At 41.0% G+C, this 13,967-nt stretch overlaps 1 protein-coding gene across 2 annotated transcripts in view; it reads left to right on the top strand.

Annotated features, from left to right (window-relative positions):
• The window catches only part of SCFD1 (sec1 family domain containing 1), a 105,336-nt gene that overhangs the window by 77,455 nt on the left and 13,914 nt on the right, over nucleotides 1-13,967 (top strand). For both annotated transcript variants that reach the window (XM_075926991.2, XM_075926990.2), the window contains exons 20-21: nucleotides 1,920-1,973; nucleotides 11,244-11,296. In XM_075926991.2, coding sequence (XP_075783106.1) covers nucleotides 1,920-1,973; nucleotides 11,244-11,296 — 107 coding nt within the window. The remainder of the gene's footprint in view (nucleotides 1-1,919; nucleotides 1,974-11,243; nucleotides 11,297-13,967) is intronic.

Raw genomic sequence — 13,967 nt, 5'->3', positions numbered from 1 at the left:
CGACCATTTCTCCAGTTTGTCCAGATCATTTTTAATTATTACCCTGTCCTCCAAAACAGTTGCAACATCTCCCAACATGGTATCATCTGTAAACTTTTAAATGTTCTATCTGAGCCACTATCTAAATCATCGTTGAAGATTTTGAACAGAACTGGTACCAAAACTGACCCCTGTGAAACCCCACTTGTTCTTCCTTTCCAGCATGGCTGTGAACCATTATTAACTACTCTCTGAGAATGATTATCCAACCAGTTATGCACCCATCTTATAGTGCCCTATGTAGGTTGTATTTCTCTAGTTTGATAGGATCATAAGGTGAGACCGTATCAAATGCTTTACTAAAGTCTAGGTATACCACGTCTACCACTGCCCTCTTATCTACAAGGTTTGTTATCCTGTCAAAGAAACCTGTCAGGTTGATTTGACATGATTTGTACTTTACATATCCATGGTGACTGTTACCTGTGACCTTATTATCTTCCAAATGTTTTCAGATGAATTCCTTAATTATTTGCTCTAGTATATTTCCTGGCACAAAAGTTAAGCTGACTGGTCTATTGTTTCCTGGATTGTCCTCATTTCCCTTTTTATAAAAGGGCACTATATTTGTTCTTTTTTACTTCTGGAATCTCTCCTAACTTCTTTTGGGAGAGTTTCTTCTGGAATATCTCCCAACTACTTTTCAGAGATGATAACTAATGGCTTAGATACCTCCTCTATCAGCTCCTTGAGTATTCTAGGATGCATTTCATCAGGCCTTGGTGACCTGAAGACATCTAAATTTCCTACGTCATTTTTAACTTTTTTTTTCCTATTTTAACTTCTGGCATTCATTGTGTTAGTCATCCACTCACACAACCTTCTTGGTGAAAACTGAAACAGTCATTCAGCACCGCTGTCATTTCCATTTTTTCTGTCAGGAATGGGCCTACCCTATATTTGGTCCTCCACTTGCTTCTAATATATTTGTAGAATGTCTTCTTGTATCCTTTATGTCTCTAGCTAGATTGATTGTTTTGTGCCTTCGTCTTTCTAATTTTGCCCCTACATGCTTGTGTTGTTTATGTTCATCTTTTGTTTATATGACTCCTTTTTGATCATTGAAGATTTCCTGGTTAAGCCAAGGTTATCTCTTGCCTACTTGCAATCTAGGACTGCCCTAAACTATGCAGTGGATAAAACTGGCCCTAGGATCCAGAACTTTGCAAATGGATTCTTTATAGCTCCTGCCTCAGTTTACTGATTACAGCTAAGGATTCAGCCACATTCTTTGAAAAAAATTGTATATCTAGAGAAGTGAACTGCAGATTTTTTTAAACAAATCAAGTTTATAAAGCATGACCTTGCACTGCTTAAAAACAGCTAAATACGATCAACCTCAATAGGCCTATGGTCTGGCAAACAGTTTCAAGAATGTGGTACATGTATTTGTGTAAATGTTATGATTTGTGTAGGGGGGTGGGAATTCTGAAATATATTGAAATTTAAGTCTTTTCTTTGCTGGAGGCAAAAGAAAGGGAAGGAGCATGTTTTTTTAAAATACAGTCTGCTAGAGGAGCTGCACTATACTCTTCTATGGCAATTTTTATTTTAGTTCTTTGTTTCATTTTATTTTAATTTAAATCATTTATACTGCAAGTACGGTTACTCTTTTAAAAAAAAAGCAATTTTACCTATTTTTTTGAAAATATGATTGACATTTATTTTAAAATTTCTGGACCTATTAACTATTCCGTATAGAAAATAACATAGAACAGTTATTTTCCCCACATAACCTTCTAGTAAAGCAACTCAACGGATTTCAATGTGCTGTAAATTACAAAATTCAACATTGTACATAATATAATTGAACTACAGAATAGCTTTTGCATATTTCTTAGTAAACATTATTGCAACTAGTTTCAAATTCTCTTCCACAGAATCTACCAGTCACACGTATCCTAGACAACCTTTTGGAGATGAAATCAAATCCTGTGAGTATAATTGTATTAATTTTAGGCAGAGAGAAATGTAAAACCAGATCTTTTCATTTGTGTTGCACATAATATTTCTGTTACACAGTGTTAATAATGAAGTGTCAATTAATTCTGGTCTCTTTGTATACTGATTTAAAGTACACATTTTTTCACAATTGTGTTGTTTCTATAGGGGTCCTGAGTCAAAAAAGAATTTGATCATATTCAATAATCTGTGATGTATTTAAAGACAATATTATGATACATATGCACAAGGGAGCCAAATTAAGTTTTCACAGGTGACATTTCCTAACCTTTGAGTGCTTAATTTTGAAACCTCAATGTTCTTTAACATAGGTGGGGTTTTTCCTTGGAATAGTGTAGCTAATTTTTTCCATTCATAGATCTAACGGTAACCATATCTACCAATTTGGCAACTACAGATTTCAGTGTTGCATTAGTAGCACAGATTCCTGGATCCTGGGGCTAAAGCTTCCCCAAAATACACCCACTGTTACAGGGAAAAAGAAAATGCAGGGCCAGCTTTGTGATGAGTGGAGGAAAGGAGAGACAACATTTTAACAATGTGTAAGAGGCCTTTCATTCTTGAAAGAGAGAGTACATTCCTGTGGTTCGATTTCATTCCTTTCCTCTGATGGTGACTGGAATTCCTGACCTTTCCAAGTCCAAAAGCAATTTGCAAGTTAGTTCCTGCCTGAACACATTGGCCACCATAACTTCTGACCACCAGCAGCCCCTTTTTTGATTGGCAGAGGGGATAATTAGAACATTTGGGGAAGAGAAGGCATGATGATTCAGTAGAATAGAGGTAAAAGTCAATAGAAGAAAGAGGGGGAAAGTAAAGATAAAGATAGTGACTAGAGAGAAATTAAAAGAGATGCTGAGACTGAGATAAAGAAACCAAAGCTAACAATCAAAAATGAAAGGAGTAAAGCGAAGGAGAAAAATATTCAACATGTTCTGAACTAGGAAAAAATGAGAACAAGCCCATAGATGACAGTATTCAAAGGGCAAAATAAAATTTGCCTCTTTGCCTTGCTATTCCCAGAATGACTCTCACTGGTGGCAGTATTTGCTTTAAAAAAATTCCATAACATGGAATCTGCCATTATTGTATATAAGTAGTGTGTGATAATATTGTGTGATTCAGTTTCTGTATTGTGCTAACATGAATTTGACAGAGTCCTGTATTACTCACCAATGTTAATTGAACTTCTATACCATACCATTCTATTTTGTATATACCATATGTTTTTACAGGCCAACTACTTTAGGAAATGTTAGTGTTTTCAAAAAAAAATGTGTATTTCTACTTTTTTCCTCTTATTAAGCCCAGTGGAATTTTATTTAAAAAAGAGAGAGAAATATACATTTATACAATTTTGATATCTCATAAAAAACATTGTTCAAACTGATGAGATGAGAGGTATTTCTTTGTCGGTGTTAGTCTTCATGTCCTCTAAATGTTGCAAAGTAATCCTATCTAGAGATATCAGACCACATTTTTGTAAATTGAATACACCAGATTTCCCAAACAACCATGTGCTTTAAAAAATCCAACGTAGAATGTTGCTTTACCCTTTGCAGAAACATTGTCCCTCTCAACTAATTAGCTGACAGGTTCTGGGATGCTCAGAACTGGGCCACTTCCAACCACCATTCCATCTCCACCTCTTGCACAGGGTGGTTAGTTAGGCAAACCCAGGAAAATAACATCATATTACTTTTCTGTAACCTTTCTCCTCTCACAAATGTCAATCAGGTGGGGATGTGCAGGGAAATAACTAGAACAAACCTGGAAATAACTGAATACAAAAACTAGCCCATTGTAAATATAATTGACAGCTAAATCACAAACAATAAAAGCCAATTCTCTGGCTGTCACTCAGTGAATGAAGCCAAGCTAGAAGGTTGTCTCTCATGAAAGATATAGGTTATGTTTTAGTAACTTCTAAAGACAAAACACTTCATGGAATTTTTCTGTAATCTCCTAGAAGGTGTTACTCAGAGCAGAAAAGTGGAGAACCTGAATTAAGAAATGAGGCTCACAGACCATAAATGAAAACAAAAACTGTAAAGTTCTGAATAAATATTCAGCTTCCTCACTCTATAAGTTTAAGAACTGATCTGGAAAAAGTTGCAGTTCATATTCTTTATTGTTGCTGTCTTGGTATTCTCACATTGTATTGTCATGGAGAATAGCCAAGATCACTAAGATAATTTCAAGGCATAGATTGACATTCTCATTAGATCATATTAAGACATAGGGATTGTTGATTCATTCACTTGGAGAATTGCAACATGATCTGCTTCGATGTTGGAGATTAGGGTTCAGAACCAATGTCAGAAATCTCATTCTTCAAGCCAGGCAAGCCCTAAAGAGCAATTCTTTTAACCCTTATGTGAAAGGTAGACGGTAGTTTGCTGACCAAGTACTCCCTTTTGGCTAATTAAAAGAGGGGCATGAAGTAGACTTTGGGGAATGTCAAATATTTGGGCTTGCAATAGGAGAGAAAATTGTAGAAAAGTAAAATTGTGTCTGGAAGGAAATATGAAATTACATTAGTACAGTCAGTCCCCGGGTTACGTGCAAGATAGGGACTGTAGGTTTGTTCTTAAGTTGAATTTGTATGTAAGTCGGAACTGGTACATATTGTAGGGGAAACTCTAGCCAAACATTTCTCCAGAGCTCAGTTTTATTCTCCCACACCTCACTTCCCTCAGTCCTTTATTCTCAAGCTGAGGTGTCTGCTGAGAAAAGCTGCCCCGCGTCTCCCTGGTCTGCTGGGGTGGAGGGAGGGCGCTAGCTTTGCGTCTCCCTGGTCTGCTGGGGGGAAGCAGCTAGTGCGGGGTTGCCTCACCCCGTTTGTAAGTAGGGATCCGATGTAAGTCGGATCCATGTAACCCGGGGACTGCCTGTATGGCCATTATTCATAGAGTCCTTCCTATCCCCAAAACAGGCAAAAATAGCCAGTTGCCCTGCTAGCAAAAGATAAGATACAGAAAAGAAAGCTGAAAAGTTGGCCTTTTCCACAGAACTTGAGGAAACTCCTTTGTAGTGCATTGGGTTCTTACCTGCTAGGCCCCAGAGTATTTGTGTGAAACGTATATAGATATAAATGTCTTGTATAGGAAAACAAATAAAATACTATTCATATAGAAATTATACATTAATTGTTGCAAATTATATAGCTGCATTCAAATAACATGCAAAATATAAAATGCTACATTAAAGTAATGTGAAATGTAAAAGCTTTTCTACTTCCAGTATTCACAAGTTACTTTGTCAGTTGTAGTTTAAAATTATCCTGGAATACATTTCAGAGTGCAATTTTTTTCCCATTTGGACTTTCAGAACACTGCTGAGCAAAATAGATAGAATTCTCTTAAGTCCACATCAGTATGATATTATATGTTGCTCAAATAGTCTGCTCCCTGCTCTTTTTCCTCTCCCGAAGGAACAGCTATGAAGGAGAAATGAGCTCCATCTGTGGTTTCTGGTCCTTTCAACTGAAACAGGAACTGAGTAGCAATCCTTAGGTGCAATAAAACTACTCTGTAATGTTTTTAATTTATGCCTGGATTGGTTGACTATAATGGCACTTCTTCCTTAGAATATTTTAGCACATTAGTTCAGTAACTTTGTTTGTTGATAACATTAGTGTGATCTATTCTGTTGTCTTGGGTCTTAACATTTGTTTGATCAAAAATAGGATTTAAAACACTTTTGCATTTGTCATATTACACTAAGTGAAAATGAACAGTCATAACTTCAGGATTTTGTTTGTGAATTCTTGATAATGTATGTATCTTAGTGCACAGTAGCTACTTTTCATTGTTTCGGGATAATTTGCTTTAATGTTTGCAAGTGTAATCTGTGTTACAAAGTTTGTTAAAATATTAATCTTAAGAAAAGGTAATATGGTTTAAAACATGTTCTTCTTCAAGTACTTGCTCATGTCCATTCCGGTTAAGTGTGTGCATGCTGCATGCAGGGATCCTGGAGCTTTTTTCAATTAGCAGTATCCGTTGGGCCAGCCAGGCAGCCCCCTGGAGTGGTGCCACTACATCGGCACAAATATACCCCTGCTGGTCCTCCACCCCTTCATTTCCTTCTTACCGCCCGTGACCTTAGCTGGAGTGCTTGACTATGCAGATAGTTTATCCCTTAGCCTTCTATAGATAGTGTTAGTTGAAGTTCTTAGTTTAATGTAAATAGTTGTTAATAGTTTGTCGTTCTTTTTAGGGGAGTTCCCCCTTCTTATCTCTCCCCTCCTGTGGAGGGGACGCCCAGTCCACACAAATTCAAGCCATGTGTTCAGTGCTTGAAACCTATGCCCTACCCACATGATTCTTGTCTAAAGTGTCTAGGGGTATGTCTACACTACCCCGCTAGTTCCACAAGGCGTACAGCTAGTTCGGATTAGAAGCCTAATCCGAACTAGCTAGTCCGTGCCGCGTGTAGCCGCGCGGCACGGGGTCTGAACTAGCCGGCATTTAAAAATGGCGCCAGCCGGCTTCATGCAAATGAAGCCCTGGAAATTCAAATCCCGGGCTTCATTTGCAACTGCGGATGACTACATTACCCCCGCTAGTTCGAACTAGCGGGGTAGTGTAGACATACCCTAGGAGAGGACCATCTCATAGACAGCTGCGAGATCTATAGGAGCTTCAAACCAAGAACCAAATGAGAATGCAATTCCTGGTTGAAGCTCATTCTGTTGGAGGCTGCTCTCCAACTCGTGGCACCAGACATTGCACCGGGGGTACAGAGTGCACCGACTTCGGTGCAGGAACTCAGCAGCAGCACCAAAGCATGCCGAGGCACCGGCCAAGTCTTCGGCCCCGAGGCACCAATCCCAGTCCCCAACACTGAGGAAGAAGAGGCAGCACAAGGGGTGATCCCCTTCAAAACACAGTCATTGTGTGCCATGGGGAAGGGCACTCATCTGCAGCAATGTGCCAGGATGCTGCCATGTTGGCTAGGTACCAGTTGAGGTTGATGTGCATGGAGAGTCCAGTGCCAGACATCGAGACTGAAGAGTTCCGGCAATTGTCAACCCCTGAAACCTTTGACTTGGCTTGTGAACTCATAGAGCTCACATCTTCTCCAGGCCCAGATCCAGGGGCTGACGCCATGCACCCCAGGTCTTTGATGGGGTTAGAACCAGTCCGACCATTGTTATCTTGCTATCTGGTACAGCCTCAGATTTTGGCATGGGCGGATTTCAGCTTGGACACCAATGCCAGCATTGACTGCCTGGCACTGAGAGCAACCACTTCTATTAGATCCTGTCTCTGCAGCAATGTCACACCCCTCAGCACCGAGTGTATTGGTCCAAGTTGCACCTCCGGATACCATCAGTGTAGGCTGCTTCTCTGCCAACCAAGGCACCGCCTTCATAATCAATACCAACACCAACCCACCTGGGGAAACTGGCAGCAATGGCTCAATATAGGTTCATCAGGCCGCTCTCCGGAACCGTCATTGGTACTGCCATGGTCAGCCTCGGACTACTCATCCAAATTAGAGACTGAGCCTGTTTGTTCCAAGGCCTCTTCATATAGATCTAATCCATTCCTCTTAAAAGGATATGGTGAAACCACCCTTCTTCCCCCAGTGGAGGATGAGGGTAACCTAGCTCAGGCTCCACCCTCGGCTGTGCCACCACTGCAGGTGGTAGAGGCACATTACGAACAGCTGCCAGTTTATGGAGTCTTCCTCCTTGTCGCCGGACAAGGCACTGGCCCATGCCTGTGCTGGATGCCAGGGCACACCAGGATCTTCTCCCTGGCTTGCAGCCATTTTAGTGGTGCAAGTGGAGGAGGTTCTGGAGGACTCAGACCCGATGATGGACATATTAATGGCAGATGCCACTGCCAGGATTGCTTTACCACTCAACACGACAGTGGCAAAAATTGTAAAAACTCTGTGGCAAACACCTGCCTTCATATCACCTACCCAAAAAGGGATAGAAAGGTGCTATTTTGTCCTGCAGTTGCAACATAAACACCTTTTTGCACATGATGCCCTAGGCTCCCTGGTGGTCCAAGCAGCAGGAGAGGCAGGGTCTGCCTGGGCATACACTAAAGAGCAAGCACCCATAAAACCATGATTTGCTGGGCAGGAAGACCTATTCCATTGGGGGCCTACAACTGCGCATCACCAGTCAGCAAGCGATGCTGAGCAGATACTTATAACACATCGTCTGCCAGAGACAAGTTTAAAGATCTCCTTCCACAGGAGTCTACACAGGAGTTTGGGGCCCTGTCTGAAGAGGGTAAGGTAGCTTCGTATATGGTGCTGCAAGCAACCTTAGACACCGTGGACTCTGGCTTATACGATGGCTACAGCAGTTATTATGATGTGAAGCAGCCCCTGTTTGAAGTGGCCTGCGCGAGAGCTGCCTGTGCTGCAGCTCTGCATTTTAAATGTAGTGTGGGCCTAGTGAAGTGCAGTGGTCCCAGAGCCTGTGCGAGCCGGGACTGAGCAGTCCCAGCTCACACCGGCTCCAGGAGCTACCCACGTTATAGTTCTGCAGAGCAGCCCTCATTAACTAATCGTGTAGTCGATAAATATTGTATCAACTTCATGATGAGCCAACTAACCTCTTTTTAACTTCCTTAATTCTACTTTGTATTTAGAGAAACAAGTATCTAAACCAGGTTTAGGCAATAAGCGGCCCATGGGACGGATGTGGTTTGCCAGGGCTAGCCTCTGGTGAGTGGGGATGTGAAAAGTTAACCAGTTAACTGTTCAGCATCACCCTTAACGGAAAACTTTGATTACTGGCAGTTGCAAGTGGCCATGTTTGCAGATGCTCCGATAAACAAGTGAACACTCCGCTAATTTGCTGTCTGCTTCAGTTGCCTTTCTAAACATGTCGATTACTGATATCACCAGGTGCCCACAGATACTTTTAGCCAACACTATGCCATTTCCCACAATGAGGCATCATATGCCCTACTAGGACACACCGTATGGTCATCTTTGGTATGCATCACTCTGAAGCTCCAGCTTTCCCTCTAGGGGCACTGCTCTGCAGTTACCTACAGTAGAGCTCACATCAGGACACTGCTCAAAGAAGAGAAGGTTACTTATCCTGTGCAGTAAGTAAGGTTCTTTGAGCTGTGTCCCTGTGGGTGCTCTGTTATCTGCCTCCTCCCCTATGCTTTAAAGTTCAAATGTAGGCTATGCAGTGGAGAAGGAACAGAGGATGGTTGGACCACACAGTGCTATATCGATTCCTCTTACAATATGAGATGTGGAGTGCATGGTGCAGCTGCTACTAAAGAGCTCCGATGCTAGGTTTAGGGGCACTATCACATCTACAGTGGAGTACCTGTAGGAATACACATCTCAAAGAGTCACAATTAGTGCACAGGGTAAGTAATGTTTTTCTCGGGCTATGATCTGATTTCAGCAATATTCAAGTAAATATTTAAACTATTTTAGCCAGCCAGTTTCTAGTTCACCAGCTTGTTTTTTATGTTTGATTTTTCATCAGCTATTTTATCTTAGAACACCACACTACAAATACAGCAATAATAAGCTCACTGAGAATTTTTATACATTGATTTTTAAGTATGCTTTTTTTACCTAACATTAATCAGTAATTAGTTCCAATTAGCACAAACCTGAAATTCTTTTTTTAAGGTTGAAGTTTCAATTTTAAAATCAGGCATTGACAAATATTAATAGAGAATGTTGTTACTTTAAAGTTGGTACAGTAGACTTCCGATAATCCGGAACCTTTGGGACGTAGGTGGTGCCGGATTATCGGATATGCCAGACTATCAGGAGGTATTATAGGATGGTTATATATATATATATATATATATATATATATATATATATATATATATATATACTGTATACATTATATACTGTATATAAAGTGTTCTTAACTTTTTATTGTACATACTGTATACAATATACTGTGATGTTTTAGTTTTTTTAATCCTTTTTTACCCTTTTTACTTGGTTCAGCTGCTGCCGCTGTTGCCTTGTGACTCATTTTTTGCCGAAGCTCACTCACTAGGTTCTTGCCATTTTGATGCCAGACTATCAGGAGTGCCATACAATTGGATGCTGGGCTATTGGAGTTTTACTGTATATAAGCCTTCCAGAATCATAAAATCTTGCCAGCTTCCTCACATGCTGCTAATATTCCCAGTAGAATATATTAAACCTCTGTATAGAAGCTCATTGTGACACTAGATCTCAACTGAGTTTTGAGAGCCCTACTCTTAAGAATAAAATGCCCTTTTTTAAGCTCGTGTAATTATCTTTTTTGGGGGGGGAAGGAGGGAGTTAGGAATTGTTATGCTTTAGTGAATCAACAAGACTTGGAAAACCCAATCCTGAAATGTGTACCACCATATGGGTAGACTGCTATGTTTGTATGTTGCTTCTGTGAAACTAATGGGTCCTTCCTGGCACAGTTTTCTATCTACACATTAAACTTTGCAGTATCAGGATGAAAGCTAGTGTGGAAATTGGCGAAAGCCAATTAATTGTCAAAAACAGTTAAGTAGAATTTTTGTTTTTCTCTTTTTTCCCCTGTGAGATTTGGCAAAAGTCTTGCTCACTGCCAATAAAAACATTGGCTATGGTGTGGAAATGCTTTGAATGAAGAAAATATCCTTTCCTATAATAACTTCAACCAGTCAAAACCCTTATTTGTACCAAAACTTAATTTTGTTTTAATAGTAGCTATAAATCATACCATGAAATTGTACAAGCATAAGTCTCATAATGGAAACTTGATGGTCTGATCTATACTCTATTTTAAAATTCAGTGCCACAATGATTTTTTATTATTATAAATAGATAGTAGATCCTATTGTGACCAAGAACATTTTTAACTTCTGGAACAAACTATAGTATGTGACCTCTAAGGCTAGTCACACCTTCATTTTTCTTTTTGCATGTTGCTTTTGGTGTTGGGACATATTATGCAACCTGTGTATTTTGGATCGTTCAAATGAGTAAAAAACAAAGACTGAGCTTCCTAGCACCCTTCATAGCATCTTTATAGCCAAAGGAGAATGAGAATTTATACCATGTTTTTTTTTTAATGAAATGCAAACCTTGAAAATACATGAGTCCCATAATTAACTTTGTTTATATAATGTAGCTTCTAAATGTAAAAATACTTTAATTTGAAAATGGTTTAATGAAAACTTTTACCCCCCCAAAAATCAAAAGTGTTATGGTATTTTAGATAAAAATGTACTGATTTGAATAATCCTTCTTTTTAATAGGAAACAGATGACTACAGGTATTTTGACCCCAAGATGTTGCGAGGCAGTGACAGGTAAGTTTGCCATGATTTTTTTTCTTGTTACCTTCTATATATTGGAATTGCTAGTACATGTTTTGTACTTAATTCATAACATAACTGTATTCAGAAATGTTAACACACACAAACTTATAGGGGAACATTTTAACCTGCCTGGTCACTCAATCATGGATTTAAAAGTAGCCATTCTTCTACAAAGGAATTTCACCAGCCAATTACTGAAAGAGAATTCAGAATTGGTATTCATCTACAAATTTGACACTGTTACCCTGGGTTTGAACAAAGACATTAACTGGATGTCCCCATTATAAAACAGTGCCCTCTGGCTTTAACAACTTCATTTTTATATCAAAAGGCTAAGAATGGGACATTTCCAACCCATTTAATTAGCCTCATTAGTACTGGTCTTACAATTGACAGGTACTTTTTTTGCTATCATATATATCTTGGTTTCTGTTATTTCCACTCCAGCTCATCTGATGAAGTGGGATTTACCCATATAAACTCATGATAATATATATTATTGTTAGTCTCTAGGGGTATGTCTACACTACAGCACTAATTCGAACTAATTTAATTCGAATTAGTTAATTCGAAGTAAGCTAATTCGAACTAGTGCATCTAGACCTAAAAACTAGTTTGAATTAGCGTTTTGCTAATTCGAACTAGCATGTCCACATTGAGTGGACCCTGAACCGAGGTTAAGAATGGCCGGAAGCAGTGTCGGCAGGGCATCAGATTAGGACTTAGAGCGTGGAGCTGCTGTCTCAGGCTAGCCAAGGGCTGTGCTCAAAGGGACCCAACCCCTATCCCGGACAGACAGTTCTCAGGGGTTCCCCGCTTGCAAAGCAGTCCTGGCTTGGAGTGCCCTGAGTGCCCACACTCGGCACATCACAGCACTCAGCCATCAGCCCGGCTGCACTTGCCGGAGGCTGCCATCTGGGGGGGTGGGGTCAATTGGGGGGCTGCAGGAGAGCTTCCACCCCGAGGAGCCCGCAGAGCCACCCCAGTCCTCCCCATTGGGGGTTCGGACCCCATTCCTCCCTCACCTCCTTCCACTTTCCCCTCCCTAGCCCCCCTTCCTGATGTACAAAATAAAGGACACGTATGTTCAAGAATAGAAACTCTCTTTATTGAACAAAACTCGGGGAGACTGGGAAAAGGAGGTGGGAGAGGGGAAGACAGAGGGTGGGAGAGGGGAGGGCAACTAAAATGACCAGGGGTTTGGAACAGGTCCATATAAAGAGAGGCTAAAGAGACTGGGACTTTTCAGCTTAGAAAAGAGGAGACTGAGGGGGGATATGATAGAGGTCTATAAAAGCATGAGTGGTGTGGAGAGGGTGCATAAAGAAAAGTTCTTCATTAGTTCCCATAATAGAAGGACTAGAGGACACCAAATGAAATGAATGGGTAAGAGGCTTCAAACTAACAACAGAAAGTTCTTCTTCACAAAGCAAATAGTCAACCTGTGGAACTCCTTGCTGCAGGAGGCTGTGAAGGCTAGAACTAGAACAAAGTTTAAAGAGAAGTTAGATCAAGTCATGGAGGTTGGATCCATGGAGTGCTTATTAGCCAGGGGGTAGGAATGGTGTTCCTGCCCTCTGTTTTGGAAAGCTGGAGATGGATGGCACGAGATAAATGGCTTGGTTGTTGTATTCGGTCCATCCCCTCCAGGGTACCTAGTGTTGGCCGCTGTCGGCAGACAGGCTACTGGGCTAGATGGACCTTTGTTCTGACCCAGTATGGCCGTTCTAAGCTCAGGGCTCAGGGTCGGGAGTCTCACTGGACCACCTTGATTTTCATGCAAACCTGCTCCTGGGTGGCCAGGCTGGCAGCTATCCTGCCTTAGACGGCCACTTTCCTGTGCCTAGTGCGGAGGTCGTGGATGAGATCCACGATGTCCGCACTAGACCAGGTGGGCACCCGCCTCTTGCGGCCCCGGGCAGGCTCCTGGGAGCTGCCAGCCTGGTCCCGGGAAGAGGCGGAGGGCTGGGTGGCAGTGGGTGGCTGGCTCGTGCCGTGCCACGTGCAGGGTCTGCTGGCTGGGTGCTGGCAGGCTTTCACCTGGCACGGGCACCGTAGCCAGACTGTGCCCCTTTAAGGGCTCCAGGGCCGGGAGGGAAGCAGAAGAGTTTCCCTGGTGGTGCCCAGAGTGGCCACCAGGGAAAGCTGGGGAGGGCTAGCCTCCCACTAGTTCGAAGTAAGTGGCTACACAGCCCTTAATTCGAACTACTTAATTTTAACTAGGCGTTAGTCCTTGTGGAATGAGGTTTACCTAGTTCGAATTAAGCGCTCCGCTAGTTCGAATTAAGTTCGAACTAGCGGTTTGCCTGTGTAGCGCCTATCAAAGTTAATTCGAACTAACGTCTGTTAGTTCGAATTAACTTTGTAGTGTAGACATACCCTAAGGTGCTACAGGACTACTCATTTTTAAAATAACTCCATTAACTTAATTTATAGAAAAGTATTCTTAAAATCTACAGAATCTTTTGCAGTTATAGTCTATATTTTTGTGCACTTACATAATGCTCTAAATCACAAGTATATTGTTTTTTGGATGGAAGATGTATATTTTAAAACTATTTCTGGGTGTTTTGTTCACTATCAATTTTATTGTTTTGGTACACTTTTCTGTCATTTTAAATTCAGCTTTTTCCTACTTATTGATTATCTATCGCGGTCATAG

Source organism: Pelodiscus sinensis, chromosome 5 (assembly GCF_052426305.1).
Source record: "Pelodiscus sinensis isolate ZL-2025 chromosome 5, ASM5242630v1, whole genome shotgun sequence".
NCBI lineage: Eukaryota > Metazoa > Chordata > Testudines > Trionychidae > Pelodiscus > Pelodiscus sinensis.
The sequence above is the reverse complement of the archived record's forward strand: the minus strand, read 5'-3'. Positions and strand labels throughout refer to the sequence as shown.